Source organism: Budorcas taxicolor, chromosome 18 (genome assembly GCF_023091745.1).
Source record: "Budorcas taxicolor isolate Tak-1 chromosome 18, Takin1.1, whole genome shotgun sequence".
NCBI classification, from domain to species: Eukaryota; Metazoa; Chordata; class Mammalia; order Artiodactyla; family Bovidae; genus Budorcas; species Budorcas taxicolor.
In genome coordinates this window covers 49,777,084-49,793,656 of record NC_068927.1, presented here as the reverse complement: position 1 = coordinate 49,793,656, position 16,573 = coordinate 49,777,084, and the positions used below count along the sequence as shown (strand labels likewise).

Genomic DNA, 16,573 nt, shown 5'->3' with positions numbered 1-16,573 from the left:
TCCGGGACCAGGGATCAAACCAGGGTCCCTTGCATTGCAAGGCAGATTCTTAACCGACCACTGGACCACCAGGGAAGCCCTCCCCCAGTTATTTCTGCAGGAGGTGATTCCGGAAGGTGGAAGGAGAGACACACACAACCTGCTGGGCATCCTTCTCTTTATTTTAATGGCAAATGAACATGTTGGCTCAATACTAAGGAATGACAGTGTGTCCTGAGGTGGGGGGGAGCAGACTTTTTCAGGAGATAAACCTTGATGGGGGTGGGGGTTGCCTAGGTCTGTACATCTTTAAGACTCATGGAAGTATTCTGTTGAAACCTGGGTGATCTGATTCATGAGTGTGGCATATAGCTTGGGAAAGCAAAAGAGTATTGGGAAATAACTACATTCACCACTTCTTTAGAAGTTTAAAAAAAAGATACCAAGTATATTATTTGCAAACTGATAGAAGATAATCAACACAGATGAATAAGAATGCAGCCCACATCTGAGTTATGAGAAATGAACCAGCAATCAAACTGATAACAGATCAAATGCCTCATTTGACCAAACATCAAAAACAGGCCTGGACGTGCAGGTCGGCAGCATGTGGAGAAATATCCAGAGACAATGAAGAAATCAGGAAAAGATAAACTACCAGGACACACAGCAATATACAGAATGACATATACAAAAAGATTACTGATCAGAATAACAGAACCCATCACTCTGGGAAACTCTCCATCCGAACAGACGTCGATGTCATCACCTCAAACCCCGCAGTCCTCTCCAGATTTAAAAATACTTTTATTTGTTTTATTGTGGGTGTGCTGGGTCTTTGTTGCAGTGTGTAGGCTTCCTAACTTCAGTGTCCCAGCTGAGCTGCCACGTCTGGGATCTTAGTTCACTGACCAGGGCTCAAACGCAGGCCCTCTGCATTGGAAGTGCAGTTTTAGCCATTGGATCAACCAGGGAAGTCCTTGTCCTCTCTATTTAAGATCTCCATGAGGTAGATGTCCTTGGCACACAGATCAGCTCCAGCCCCTGGCCCCGTCCTCTCCATGAGGGCTTGGGGAGAGGCTGGCCCTCTCCAAGCCCACTTTCTCTTCTGCCAAATGCAGGTGACTGTGGCCCCCACCCAAATGCAGTTTCCCACCCTTGCTCTCTGAGACGCTTGCACCCACCAGCTGCACCAGCTGTGCAGTGATGGGGCTGAAGGCTGGGAGGCTGAGGGCGGTGGATCAGGTTCTGACTCTGCTCATCTCCACCCAAAGGCTCCATTCCTGACTCAGCCCCAGGCCTTTTCTCCCCCTGCCGGGTGGGGCACCAACAGGGGTGGGTGGGGTGGGGAGATGGAACTGGAGTGGTAGGCTGCTGGTGCTTCTGGGAGGAGTTTCTGCTCAGCTCCCCACTGCCCTGCTCCTTGCCTTCCAGAACCCTCTATCAACATTCTCCCTCTCACACCACCCTTCATACCTGCATGCCCCTTCAGGAGCCTTGGGCTGTGGGGCCTTGGCCTGGGCAGAGGGGCCCACATTTTTCTCTTTCTTGGACTGGGTTGGGAGTGGGTCCTAAGACACCCTTCCCCTCTGCCCCCCACTCCCTTCCCTTATCCTGAACACCAGGTGGGAGAGAGGGGGCCATTCTGGGAGGTGGAAGGAGAGAGACTCAAAGAAGAGAAATAGGAACATGTGAGAGAGACAGGGGAGGACAGAGACACAGGACAGCCAGAGAGACTAGGGCATCCTGGAGAAAAAACCAGAGAGGAGCTTCCAGAGATGAAGAAAGCCAGACACACAGGCTACACGGTTCTGCTTAGCTGTGTTTCTCGGGCAAACTGCTTCTCCTTTCTGAGCCTCAGTTTCCTTGTCTGTCAGATAAGGGTGATCAGTGGCCCTATGCTCAGTGGCCTGTCAGAGATCAGTGGTCTCTCCCACATGCTAGGCAAGCCCGAGGCTTTGTCAGTGGCACTTCTCATTACCTTTCCTTCTTTCTTTCATCCACATTTACTGAGCACTTACTGTGTGCCAGGCACTGCATTAGGCACCAAGGATACAGCTTTGACCATTGGGCAGAATATCCTCTCTCTTAGCTGCCTTTCCTATCATTATCCTGGTGCCATGGTTATTATTAAATTACAGAAGCATCAACTGGAATTTCAGGGGAGACCCATCCTTAGCCCTAGGAGAGAGGGCGCAGAGTTTCAGCTCACGGCTTCACCTCTCAGGACTCAGGTTTTCCATGATGAAATGGATGTGAGAGTCTTCTCTCTCCACCAGGCAGCAGGAAGGTAGGGCTGGAGGGATGGTGTCTCAACAAGCCTTCCAAGCTGTGCTGTTATGGTTATTATTGTTAACTGTCCCTATCACTATTAACTCAAAGGGGAGGGACTGTACACCTGGGAACCCTCAGGACGGCAGGGGCATCAGAGGCCCTGGAAAGAGGGTGCTGGGCCAGCATGGCCCCAGGGCCAGGGTCTGTGCCAGGTGTGGGTGGTGCGTGTGGAAAGGGTGAGTCACCAGGGCCAGGCACGCCCTGCTTTGACTTAAGGTCCCAGCAGCCATACCCCCACCGCCACTGCCGTCCCGCTGTTGCAGCCATGGCCGGGAGCTTTGTGAGTACTCGCGGTGTGGGGGCTTGAGGGGTTTGGACCCGAGGCTGCACTGGCAGAGGGGAGGGGCTGGGGCTTGGCTGAGGGCTCCTGTTTCAAGGAGAAAGTGGGTGTCCCGGTGTGCCAGGATGTTCTGGGCTGTGGTTTCTGGGCTCACCCAGTCCATCCCCATGCTCCCACCCCTCCCCCCATTGGTTCCCCCTGCTGTCTATCTTTCTGTCCCTCTGAGTATCTGCCTGCTGAGTCCCTGTGTTCCTCTGCGCCCCTGGCTCTCTTTCCCGTGTCTCTGTGCCCTTTCTTCTCTCTGATTCTGCTGCTCTGGGTCCTGCTCATGCTCTCCCCACAGCTGACCCACTTGTCTCTCTCCTCTGCCTCCCTGATCCACTCTGGCTGCTGCAGAACGTCCCCCACAAGACCGCGCTGCCCGAGGGCATCCGAGTGGGCACTGTGTTGAGAATTCGTGGTTTAGTCCCCGACAAGGCTGGCAGGTGAGACCCCCGAGCCTCAGCAGTAATGGGTGGGAGGTTTCCAGGCTCAGTGAACCCCACTTTTACAGCCCAGAGAACAAAGCCCCAGGCCAACTTTGCCCACCAGGATCTTGGAATCCCCAGGCTATTTCTGTCCTTCTGGAATCCGATGTCTTCACTTATCTGTCCCATGACTGTGCAGGTGGGGACCCTACATCAAAGAATTTGGGGGTTCCAGGGCAATCTCATGACAAGTCCAAGTCCACAGTCACTCTGGAAATATAACCTGTGAATCAGAGGTGCCCTGGGCATGTAGGAGGCCTAGGCAATCAATCCTAGGGCTTCCTGGGTGGAGATCTTCAAGATTTCTGAGAATCTACAGTGCCTGGGAATTTGGGGGTCCCTGATATTGTCCCAGCCCTCTGGGAACCGGGAGCACACTGGTCTTCAGGACCATGAGTCCTTGGCATCTCCCAGACTCTGGAAATGAGGGGGACCCAGGCCCTGGTCTAGGTGGATGTGTGTCCGGGTCTCCCACTGGTTTTTGGGTGCCCTGGAATCCGGGCTCCACGGTCTCCAGTCCATCTCCCCTCTTTCCCTGGTGTGTGGCTCTCAGGTTCCTATAAATATGGATGTGCTCCAGCAAAGGGTAACTCCTCTATCCAATGTTCTTCTTCTCCACCATCTGCCAGGTTCTACGTGAACCTGCTGTGCAGTGAGGAACCAGGCAGTGATGCCGCCCTGCATTTCAACCCCCGCCTGGACGAGTCCACGGTGGTCTTCAACACCCTGGAGCGCGGCACCTGGGGTGCAGAGGAGCGGGGCTCAGGCATTCCCTTCCAGCGAGGGCAGCCCTTCGACGTCCTCCTCATTGCCACCGAAGAAGGCTTCAAGGTGCGTCTCTTCCACAGGGCGGGCTCCGACACCCACGTCTCTTCCCTTGGCAAGGCCAGGAAGGCCCTTGGCAGAGGTTGGGAGCAAAGGCGTGGCCAAGGTGGGCAGGGCCTCCCCAGTTCCTCACCTCCCCTGGCGCAAGTGCACTAGTGTCAGAGGGCAGGCATGTGTGGGTAGCAAGGACGAGAGAGTGAGAGCCAAGTGCTCAAAGGGTGGGAGTCCAGCCGGAAGATGTGGACATCCTCTATCTTGTTCCCTGTCCACTGGCGTCTGAGGTAGCAGTTCTGGGACAGGGGAATGGACGACTTGGAAGACAGGACCCCGAATAAGTCCCAGCCGAGGGTGGTCACTGAAGACCCTCCACCACCCGGGCTGTTCTTCACTTTCTGTGCGTCCGAGGAAGGCGATGCATCCAGGAATCCTGGCAACTGCATCCACTGCCAAAGCTTAAAAAGCACTCAGGTGTCAACAATGAACTCATTTAATCCTCATGACAAGGAGTTTCATTGAATAATAGACCTCTTTCTCAATGGGGGCTTGCGTGCGTGCCCAGGTCACGCCGTGTGGGTACGAGCCGGGAATAACCCCGCAGTTGCCTGGGGAACCTTAAGCAGTGTCTCCTCGCCCCTGCAGGCGGTGATAGCAGATTCTGAATACCACCACTTCCGGTACCGGATCCCGCCAGGGCGCGTGCGCGCGTTGGAGGTGGGCGGGGACCTGCAGCTGGAGTTGGTGAAGATCTTCTGAGCCTTCCCAGGAGGGCGGGCGGAGACCGAGGGGCAGGGGTCTTGGATGGCAAATAAAGTCGTTAGTCGCTCATCTGTGGGCCGCCCTGTGTCAGTGTCTCCTTCATATAGACGAGAGTAGCAAGTTAAGAGAGGTGAAGTTAAAGTCGCTCAGTTGTGTCCGACTCTTTGCGTCCCCATGCACTATACAGTCCATGGAATTCTCCAGGCCAGAATACTAGTGGGGAGCATTTCCCTTCTTCAGGGGATCTTCCCAACCCAGGGATCGAACCGGGGTCTCCTGCATTGCAGGGGGATTCTTTAACTGAGCTATCAGGGAAGAGAGGTAAAGACAACGGGTCACAAAGTGGCCCAGGTGGGTCGACCCTGAATCTCCGAGGGCAATTTCTGTTCCTGGAGACTTGTAGAGGGTGGGAGTGGGGCTCTGACTCGCCTTCCTGCTGCACTTTACGGAGAAGCCAGGTGATAATGCGGTGGAGTTGACTGAGGGAGTCTGGAGGAGCCCAAGCCCTCACCAAAGCGATGGACATGAGTTTGAGTAGGCTCCGGGAGTTGGTGATGGACAGGGAAGCCTGGCGTGCGGCAGTCCATGGGGTCGCAAAAAGTTGGACACGACTGAGCGACTGAACTGAACTGAAGCCCTCCCTTGGGTTTCCCAGGTGACTCAGTGGTAAAGAACCCGCCTGCCAGTGGAGGAGATGCAGGAGACACGGGTTCGATCCCTGGGTCTGGAAGATCTGGGGGCGGAATTGGCAACCCACTCTGGTATTCTTGCCTGGGAAATCTCATGGACTGAGGAGCCTGGCGGGCTACAGTCCATGGGGTTGCAAAGAGTCTGAGCACGCATTACTACTAAGCCCACCCTTGACGTCCCCTCTGAGGGTACAACAGCCACCCCCCACCCCCAGGTTGGTCAGCCTGCAAACAGGTCCCTTGGAGACCCCAGTTTCGCGGAGATGACGTGTGAATCTCGGCCTCTCTGTGCAGCTGCCCCCGCTTCCTGGCTCCCCAGGCTTTCCAGCCTTCCGCTGGGGCGGGTTCAGGCTTGGAAGGGATCCGGGCGTTGGGATCTCAGGGCGTTGCCCCGAGATGGGACCGTCTCCCCCAGTTCGCGCCCGGAGGCAGACGCGCACTGGCGGGGCCCGGAACGCGAAGTGCCGGCTTCTGTGTCCCTGCTGCCGTCTAGGGCGCTGTTCTCACACTTCCTCCTCGGCTCGCCTGATGGTCCTGAACTGCCCCTTCCCCCAGGGATCCTGGAGGGGGTTACGGGGGCTTCAGGTACACTCAGAAGCCAAGTCAGCCCCGAGTGCCAGGTGGGGATTTTCTGGCCACTGTGGGGAGAGGAGCCCATACCACGGGAGCGCCCCCCACCCCGCCGACTCCCGCACCCTCTCTGAGGTGCTCGCAGCGGCGGAGGGTCTCAAGCAGTTGACAGAGGTTGGAGGGAGCGCGCACCGCATATCAAGAGCTGGAAAAGTCCAGAGCCGCTCCCCTGGCTGGATGTTTCTCAGCCTAGAATCTTGGGAAGCCAGTGACATGCTGCCCCCTCCTGGCCGCTGCCCACATCGCAATCTTGGGTCGGTGAAGAGCCCCTCGAGAAGGGAAACGGCAACCCACTGCAGTATTCTTACCTGGAGAATCTCATGGACAGAGGAGCCTGGAGGGCTACAGTCCACAGGGTCGCAAAGAGTCGGACACGACTGAAGCGACTTACACAAGCACCTTGAAGAGGGGTGCAAAATCCTGTGGGACCACCAACCCCGGGCGCCAGTTCTAGCCCTTTCATGACCGGAACTTTTCCTGCACTTTGCAAACCTCCAACTACAGCTGCCTATCCCCATGCCCGGCCCTTCTGAGTGTGTTTCTGGGGGACAGCGGAATAAGGGGTTCCCTGCAGAGACCAGTCTGGCATCCAGTGGGACTCCAGGGCTCATTGTTAAGTGAATTAATTTTTATTTTATGTATGTGTTTTCATGTCGTTATTGAACATTTTAAAATGTTTGTAGGTAACATACCAATATGGTACAAATTTCAGAAAATAGAGTGAAAAGTAAGGCATTTTACTGGCACAACCACAAAAGTGGTTGGGTTCTGAGCAGTAGATGGTAATGATTCATCTGTGTTAATTTCCAGGTTTCATCTCTCTCTTACCGTGTATATAGTGGAGAATGTTCTTATTTGCACAAAATACTGAGTAAAGTATTTGGAGGTAAAGAGGCAATATACTGGCAACTTATTCATAAATCGCTCAGGAAAAAAACTGAAGTTTATGTTATATTTAAAACTTTTTTGTCATGTCAAGAAATACATATATATATGAATTATATCATATATATGATATGATCTTATAAGTAGGAGTCCCTAAAATTTTCCCTGTGCGTGTGTGCTAAGTCACTTCAGTCGTGTTCAACTCTTTGTGACCCCAATGGACCATAACCCACCAGGCTCCTCTGCCCATGGGATTCTCCAGGCAATTCCTGACCCAGGGATCGAACCGAATCTCCTGTGTCTCCCGCGTTGCAGACAGATTCTTTACGGCTGAGCCACTGGGGGAGCCCAAAGTTCCCCTCACCCTATTGTTAAAAGTTTAATGAATGAACGCAGCAAAGTAGAAGGACTCAACACGCAAAAATCAGCTGCATTTCCCTACACTGGGACTTGGCGTCTTCATTCACTTTGCTGGCTCCCCAGCTCCATTGTAAGGAGTAACACAGTTTAGGCCACTTGAGGCCCCCTGGATGTCTATTGGTGTCAAAGCATCCCCAGCGTGCAAACCGTACTTTAGTTTTTCAGTTTCCTTGGACTTGCTAAGTCACTTCAGTCGTGTCCGACTCTGTGCAACCCCACAGACGTCAGCCCACCAGGCTCCCCAGTCCCTGGGGTTCTCCAGGCAAGAACACTGGAGTGGGTTGCCATTTCCTTCTCCAGTGCATGAAAGTGAAAAGTGAAAGTGAAGTCGTTCAGTCGTGTCCAACTCCTAGCGACCCCATAGACTGCAGCCTACCAGGCTCCTCCATCCATGGGATTTTCCAAGCAAGAGTACTGGAGTGGGGTGCCACAGCCCAAAGCTTTTACCTTTCTTTACAGTCTCCATTGCGATTAGAAAATATATGCCTATTTACCGTACAATCTTTAACCAGATTTTTTGAATCACCCACAATTTCACCATTCTGAAATAACTGCTCGATATATTAGTGTACTTCCGTCCAGGCATTTTTCTGTAATAATTTATCTACATTGTACATTCTGGGGAAGTTGGAATATATATATTTATATACATATTTAGCCAATATTTCCTGAGTCCCTACTATGTGTTAGTCACTGTGCTAACCATTTGTTCAGTCCTCAAAATGACACTCTGAGATAGATACTTTTTTTTTCATTTATAGAAAGACAATAATTTTTTTTAATTTTAAAAATTATTTCTTTTTCAAAATGAAGTATAGTTGATTTATAGTGTTGTGTTAATCACTGCTGTACACCAAAGTGATTCAGCTTTCCATACATATATACATACAGATTCCTTTTTAAAATATTCTTTTCCATTTATGATTTCTCACAGAATATTGAATATGGTTCTCTGTACTACACAGTAAGACCTTGTTATCCTGTATATATCCTACATTAGCCAGCCTATATATAATAGTTCCCATCTGCTAATCCCAGCCTCCCACTCCATCCCTCCCCCTTGGCAACCACCAATCTATTCTCTATGTCTGTGATTCTGGTTTTGTCTCATAGATAGGTTCATTTACGTCATATTTTAGATTCCACATATAAGTGATATCATTTGGTATTTGTCTTTCTCTTTCTAGCTTAGTTCATTTAGTATGATAATCTCTAGTTTCAATCCAAGTTATAATCTAGCTGCATCCAAATTGCTGCAAATGACGTTATTTCGTTCTTTTTTATGGCTGGGCTTCCCTGGTGGCTCAGAGGTTAAAGCGTTTGCCTGGAATGCGGGAGACCAGGGTTCGATCCCTGGGTCGGGAAGATCCCCTGGAGAAGGAAATGGCAACCCACTCCAGTACTCTTGCCTGGAGAATCCCATGGAGGGAGGAGCCTGGTAGGCTACAGTCCATGGGGTCACCAAGAGTTGGACACGACTGAGCGACTTCACTCACTCACTCAAGCTTAACTTCATCAGTGAAATGAGTATGTGGTCATGATCACAGTATAGTATTGGAGAAAGCAATGACACCCCACTCCAGTACTCTTGCCTGGAAAATCCCATGGATGGAGGAGCCTGGAAGGCTGCAGTCCATGGGGTCGCACAGAGTTGGACACGATTGAAGCGACTTAGCAGCAGCAGCAGCAGTATAGTACAGTCTTATTATTCCTATTTTGTAAAGGAGACATCTGATGCACAAGAAAGTAAAGTGACCTGATCAGGGTGACATATCATGTAGATGGTGGAGCAGGGACCAGAGCCAGGTGAAGGAGTTCCACAGCCTGGGGTCTAAACCACTGGGAAATCATGGTTTATTTCTTTTCTTGTTTCAATTTTTAATATCAGCTTTATTGAGGTGTATTTTTTTTACAATACATACATATTAATGATTTCTGTATGTCTGATTTTTCTTTTTTAAACTTTTTATTTTATATTAGAGTATAGCTGTTTGGTATATTGCTCATACAATAAAATTCACCCTGTGTGTACAGTGCCATGAGTTTTGACAAATCCATATGGTTGTGGGGTTAGCATCACAGTCAGGGCACAGAATATTTCCAACACCTCTTCTCAAGCACCCTTAGCAACTGGTAGCCACTGATCTGTTTATTATCATCATAAACTGGTTTTTCTTGCTCTAAACCTGGTGTAACAGTGTAGGACGTGCTCTTTTCTGCCTGGCTACTTCTGTTCAGCATGTTTCTGAAGTTCATTCATGTATTTGCCTGTAGTGGTCAGTCATTCTTTTTGTCCGAATGGTAATCCATTGTATGACCACACTGCAGTTTACCTATTCACCTGTTGATGGATTTTGGAGTTGTTTCTAGTGTTAGTGATTATGAACTACAGTGGTGTGGACAAATCTTTGTGTGGACGTATTTTTTTTTTAAGACTTTTTAAAATGTGCACAGACTTTAAAGTCTTTATTCAATTTGTTACAATATTGCTTCTATGTTTTGGGTTTTTGTCCATGAGGCATGGGGGATTTTAGGTTCTTGACCAAGGATCCCACTCGCATCCCCTGCATTGGAAAGAACGCCTTGATCACTGGACCACCGGGGAAGTACCTGTGCATAAGTTTTGATTAAATACCTAGGAGTTGAGTTGCTGGGTCAAATGATGAGTGTATGTTTGCCTTCTAAGAAACTGTCAAATTGTTTTCCAGTGTACTTGAACCATGCTACATACCTACCTGCCATGAATGAAAGCTCTGGTACCTCACACGCTCGTCAGCATGTAGTATGGCCAGGTTTGTTGGTTTCTTTAATTGTAGCCATTCAAGTGGATCTGTATTTGTGTCTCATTGTAGTTTTAATTTGCATCTTTGCATTTTCCTGTAACTACTCACGTTGAGCATCCTTTCATATGCTTGGCAGCCATGTGTATATTCTGAGACTTGTTTATTCAAATCTTTTGCCAATTTTAATTGGATTGTTTGCTTTCTTATTATTAATATATGAGTTTTTTATACTTTCTGGATATAGTCCTTTGCCAAATATATGTATTGTGAATATGTAACATATATTCACCTCTGTGTAAACAGACTAAACACCCTAAAGTCTTTTCACTGTTCATGCCTTTCTCAGAGCAGAAGTATTTAATGATGAGTTCCACAATATCAGTTTTTGGGTTTTTTTTTCTGTTATGGTGTGTGCCTTTGTGTCCTGTTTAAGAAATCTTTGGGAATTCCCTGGTGGTCCAGTAGTGAGGACTCAGCACTCTCGTGGCTGAAGACCAAGTTCAATCCCTGGTCAGGGAGCTAAAGTCCCACAAGCCACGCAGCAATAGCCAGGAAAAAAAAAAGGGGGGGTATAGAACTAAGCACAATGAAAAACTGTAAATCTTCCAAATGAAAGAAACAAATTTTTTAATTAAAATTAAAAAAAAAAGAAGACGAAGAGACCCCAGATCTCTCTTCTGTCTGGGAAGATACATCAAGAAGGTGGCCATGTGCAAGCCTGGCAGAGAGCCCTCAGCAGAACCTGACCACACTGACACTCTGATCTGGGATGCTCAGGCCCCAGAACTGAGAAATAATCATCTGTTGTGTGAGCCGATAGTCTGTGGTGTTTGCTATAGCTGCCAGAGGTGATGGAGATATCTCTGAAGGTTGGTATGTGGATTAAATGAGATCATATTTATGATGCGCTTAGGACAGTGCCTAGTGTACACAGTCACAGCAAGTGCTCAGCAAATAGTAAGCACTTGCTATCCTATTTATAACAAATATCTGCTCCCCATGGGATGTCTTCATTTACATGATAGCATTACAGACAAAACCTTTTTATTTTTCTCCTTAACTTGATGAGACAGGAACACTCTACTTTGCTGGTTAGGTCAGGAAGCAGGGGTATAAATTGGGTAATTGGCACCGGACCCCTGACTCCACGGCTGTGTCAGATTCCTTACTCCACAGGGAAATGAGTTAATCAACATTCCGGCTGGTGCACCGCTACAGAGATCATGTCAACGGAATTAGGAAGGTTTTATTTGGTTGACAAAAAAAATAAATAAAAATGGGAAAGAGAGAATTATTGACTCTGAATGTAAAAGTCTGGTTTTGAGCACACCCAGGGAATCTTATTTCTGGCTCTGCTTCTCTCAGCGGCGTCCTCATTCTCAGGCAGGGTCTCCTGACAACATGGCCCAGGTAGAGCTGAGCCACTCAGGGCTTTCATCCCCCCTGCTTAGGGGCCTCAGGGAAAGAGAAGCGCTGTCCTCACTTCCAGGCCTGGAAACAAGGAACGTGGAGGGGGTGGTGAGGCGCACTGATTGGCTGGCTTGAGTCACATGCGCTTCCCTGGAGCAGGTGGGAGGGGCCAGCCCAACCAGAGCCATGTGGCTTGAGAATAAGGGACCCGTGGGTCCCCCAAACATAATGGGGTGACTGATTCCAGAAAGAGGTAAGGAGCGCTGGGTTCACAAACAGCCCAGTAACATCAGTCCGTTTTTCTTAGCTTGGCTGGGGAAAGCATATTTGACTCTGGGTTCAAGGAGAGATTTGGGGAGTGGTAATCACAAAAACTCTTGGCGGTGGAATGTGAGTCCTGCAGCATGGCAGCCAGAGGGGAGCTAAGAAGAGCAGCAGCCTGGAGGGGCCTTTCAGGAGGGGCCAAGGGAGAAGCAGGAAGGAGCCCAGGGCATCTAACAGTTAACAAGGTGTCAGTCAAGTTTTACTAAAAGCTTTCCCCTAGGACTGACGCTAAAGCTGAAGCTCCAGTACTTCGGACACCTAATTCAAAGAGCTGACTCATTGGAAAAGACTCTGATGCTGGAAAAGCTTAAGGGCAAGTGGAGAAGGGGACGACAAAAGATGAGATGGTTGGCTGGCATCACTGACTCAATGGATACGAGTTTGAGCAAGCTCTGGGAGATGGTGATGGACAGGAAAGCCTGGTGTGCTGCAGTCCATGGGGTCGCAAAGAGTTGAACTCAACTGAGCAACTGAACAACAGCAGCCACTGTTAGTGATACTTTGGGGCAAATAAAGGGGAGAGCACTGTGACCTCGTGGGGTGAGAACAGAGAACTGATAAGGAATGGTGGAAGTGACCAGGAAAATGGCAGAGATGACCTCCAGAGCCAGTGGTGGTAGGTGGCCATGGTTGGGATCGCAGGATGTAGTCATGATCTTAAAGGTTCACTGGTCACCAACTATGTGTCAGGCACTGTTCTGAACAGGTCCCGCACATCAACTTGTTTGTTTCTCAACACTCAGAGGTAAGTCTTATTATCACCCCCATTACAGAGATGAGGAAACTGAGGCACAGAGAAGTTAAGTGACTTGCTCACAACACACAGTTCTAAGTGGCAGAGCTGAAATTTGAACCCAGGCCCTCTGGCTCCTGAGCTTCCCAGGTGGCGATAGTGGTAAAGAACCAGCCTGCCAGTGCAGGAGATATAAGAGACACCAGTTTGATCCCTGGATCAGGAAGATCCCTTGAAGTAGGAAGTGGCAACCCAATCCACTATTCTTGCCTGGAGAATCCCATGGACAGAGGAGTCTGGTGGGCTACCATCTGTGGGGTTGCAGGGAGTTGGACACGACTGAAGTGACTTAGCATGCATGCACGCCTCTGGCTTCTGACCCTGCCACCTGCCTTGTGTGAGGGTTTGGTCTTGGCAATCCTATAGGAAGAAAACCTGTTTATAACCCCTCTTTGGTGGGCACACAGCCAGGACACAGACAATATCTTTCAGTCCATCTGGAGGGAAAGATCCCAGAGGGCTGCAGTTCATCTAGTGTCACAGAGGAGATGAGGCTCTGTTAGGGCAGGAGACCCCCCCCCACCCCCACCCCTGTCTGCTGAGAGTGGACAGGCTTCTGGGATGAAAACTGGTGAATTTTGGCCACTTGAAACCAATTTTTCCCATTTGTCTTAACAGCTCTAAGATGGAAGATAGATAAGCCCCAGGCTGAGGTGCTGCAGCTGGACTCCTATTAATGCTTTGAGATGGGGTACCAACAGGAGCACTGGGTCCTGATTCTGTGCATTCTTGTGGATTTCCTGGCCTGACACAAGTGCAGAGAAGGCCCTCAGTTTAGAGGAAGGACAAAGGAAGGAGAAGATGCCAGCTGGATGCCATCTTGGCTGAGTGATGGGGGCCCACTCCAGGACAAAATATGAAGATCTTGGGCCAGAAAAACAACCTGGAAAACTGCCCCTATATGAGCAACTTAAGCTGCCCCTGGGCTTCCCTGGTGGCTCAGTGGTAAAGAATCTGCCTGTAATGCAGGAGACGCAGGTTCAATCCCTGGGTCGGGAAGATCCCCTGGAAAAGAAAATGGCAACTCACTCCAGTATTTTTGCCTAAGAAATCCCATGGACAGAGGAGCCTCGTGGGCTACAGTCCATGGGGTCACAAAAGAGTCGGACACGACTGAGCAACAGAACTGCCCCTATTGCATGCAGCTCACTCTGGGTTTACCTGTGAGCTCTTCCACACGTGCTTTTTTTCTCCCATATGTACTCTCCTCCATTTTAGACAATCCTCTAACCACACCCACCAACTCTCAGGAAGGAAACTGAGCCCCTCCTACTCCTACAAGTTTGTATTCCACTGACCGATCCCAGGTCCCCTATGCTTGTTTACAACGGCTGCTACCCCAGGATGAGAAGACTAGTCCTGCTGGAGTAACCTAGAGTGGGACTTCCTATCACCCCAGATCAGGGAAAATATGTCCTCTTAGGGAAGTGGCAAATGGTGAAGGCACAATCAAAGGACATGTGCCCTTCTCCTAACAGACTTTTAAAAATACTTATTTATTTTTAAAATCTTTTAGTTGCAGCATGTGGCATCTATTTCCCTGACCAGGGATCAAACCCGGGTGCCCTGCACTGGGAGCGCAGTCTCAGCGACAGGATCACTTAGGAGGGAAATCCCCTTCTAGGCAATTTTGTTGTTGTTCAGTCGCTCAGTTGTGTCTGACTCTTTGCAACCCCATGGACGGCAGCATGCCAGGGCCCCCGGTCCCTCATTATCTCCCGGATTTCACCCAAGTTCATGTCCATTGAATTGGTGGTGCTATCCAACCATCTCATTCTCTGTCATCTCCTTTTCCTCCTGCCTTCAATCTTTCCCAGCATCAACGTCTTTTTCAATGAGTTCACATCAGATGGTAGAAGTATTGAAGCTTCAGCTTAAACATCAGTCCTTCCAATGAGTATTCAGGGTTGATTTCCCTTAGGGTTGACTGGTTTGCTCTCCTTGCAGTCCAAGGGACTTTCAAGAGTCTTCTCCAGCACCATAATTTGAAAGCATCAATTCTTCAGTGCTCAGACTTCTTTATGGCCTTGGGGTACTTAATAATCAAGATCAAACTGAGGAAGAGGAAGAAAGAGCTCAGTTTGAGAAAAGGCAGGCCAGGGTTCAAGCTCAACTGATAGCAGTTGCTGTCAGCCACGTTTTGCAACCTCAGGAAAACTCAAAGCGTTCAGGAAGATTCACCCATCCATCTGGAAGTAAAACCAACAAGGGGGAATGCTTCAAATGTAAGTCAACTTGCCACCAGGCGTGTGGATTCCAGGAGCCCCCCGGGCCATGCTCAGCCTGGAAAGAGACCAGGCTCTGGAGAAGGGAGTGACCTCAGTCCCAGATGGGAAAGGGGGGGCTTCTGCTCCTGAAATGGCCATGCTGGACAGCTGAGGTGCCCCAGGGATTCCAGCAGCTCCCCTCTACCCCCAAGGAGATGTCTGTCCCCATCGAGGAATCCTGTGCAGTCCTTTTTTTTTTTTTTTTTCACAGAATACAGGAAGTTATTTCCCTGAACAGGGATGGAACCTGAGTCCTCTGCATTGAAAGGGAAAAGTCTTAAACAGTGGATCACCAGGGAATTCTCCCTGGGTGGTCCTTAACAAAGCAGATAAGATTAATTTTAAGAATTGTTCTAAACGACTTTGGGTTTTTTGTTTATTTATTTATTTTTGGCTGCACTGGGCCTTTGTTGCTGCACGTGGGCTTTCTCTGCTTGTGGTGTGTGGGCTTCTCACTGCAGCAGCTTCCCATGTTGCAGAGCACAGGCTCTAGGGTGCCTACGCTTCAGTAGTTGTGACCCATGGGTTTAGCTGCTGCCTGGCATGTGGAATCTTCCCAGACCAGGGATCGAACCCCATGTCCTGTGCATTGGCAGGCAGATTCTTAGCCACTGGACCAGCATAGACTATGTCCAGAAGATCAAATTTTTAATCAATACTGGAGCCATTTATTCCATCCTGATTTCTCAAAATGGGCCTCTTTCCTCTAAATTTGCTCAGTAACTGGTGTCAGTGGGAAACCTTGAACCCATAACTTCACTGCGCTTCTCACTTGCCAATTAGAACAGCGTTTGATCTCACATGCTTTCCTAGCTCTTCCTGAGCATCCTACACCACTCCGGGGGAGAGACTTTCTGGAGTCCCTCTGGGCCATGTTAGGGTTAAGAGGGGCCTTGGACAGCCCCTTATCTGAGGGGTAGAGCAGAGGCTGTTCACAGACTGATCTTCAACGCTTGTCTTTTTAATTTGCTTGTTGAGTTTGTTTTTTCCAGGTTACAGCAATTCAAGATGATGGTGATAGAGGGATTCCAGTGATTCTCTGAAACCAATCCTGACTCTCCAAATCAAACCAAACAGCAGAAGCTGCCGTGGGGCCCCTTGACAAGAGTGTTCCATGGCCCTGATTAGGTGGGATGTATAAGTCCAATGTCAGCCTGAAGAAGCTACAGAAGATGGACCATTGTCCATTATCCTCCCAATAAGATTTGGGGGGATCCACGTCTCTCAGGAAGGATCTGAGACAGAAGATCAGGCCCCAGGCTGAGCAGCTGCAGCTGGTCTCCTGCTGATGCTCCAAGATAGGATACCAGCAGGAGCAGTGGGTCCTGATTCGCTGCATTCTTGTGGTTTTCCCAACTCAATGCATGCACAGAGAAGGCCTTTGGTCTAGGGGAAAGACAAAAGGAGGGAGAAGACGCCAGCTGGAATCCATCTTGGTTGAGAGATGTGTGCCCATACCAGGACCATATATGGAGATGACTGGCCAGGAAAAAACAAAACAAAACAAAACAAAAAACCTAAAAACTGTCCCTATTCAAGCAACCTGCTGCTGCTAAGTCGCTCCAGTCGTGTCCGACTCTGTGGACCCCATAGACGGCAGCCCACCAGGCTCCCCTGTCCCTGGGATTCTCCAGGCAAGAACACTGGAGTGGGTTGCCATTTCCTTCTCCA

At 49.5% G+C, this 16,573-nt stretch overlaps 1 protein-coding gene across 1 annotated transcript; it reads left to right on the top strand.

Moving 5' to 3' along the window:
• Positions 1-2,528: 2,528 nt before the first annotated feature.
• On the top strand, positions 2,529-4,763 carry LGALS7 (galectin 7). The gene is made up of 4 exons (XM_052656529.1): positions 2,529-2,593; positions 2,990-3,078; positions 3,750-3,951; positions 4,585-4,763. The coding sequence occupies exons 1-4, from the start codon at positions 2,579-2,581 to the stop codon at positions 4,696-4,698; spliced, it is 420 nt and encodes a 139-aa protein (XP_052512489.1). The 5' UTR covers positions 2,529-2,578; the 3' UTR covers positions 4,699-4,763.
• The last annotated feature ends 11,810 nt before the right edge of the window (positions 4,764-16,573 follow it).

Bases quoted from the DNA above. Each gene is read 5' to 3' on its own strand.
- LGALS7 (XM_052656529.1), top strand. The intron at 3,079-3,749 runs GTGAGACCCCCG...ACCATCTGCCAG, and splicing joins GTCCCCGACAAGGCTGGCAG to GTTCTACGTGAACCTGCTGT. The intron at 3,952-4,584 runs GTGCGTCTCTTC...TCGCCCCTGCAG, and splicing joins CCACCGAAGAAGGCTTCAAG to GCGGTGATAGCAGATTCTGA.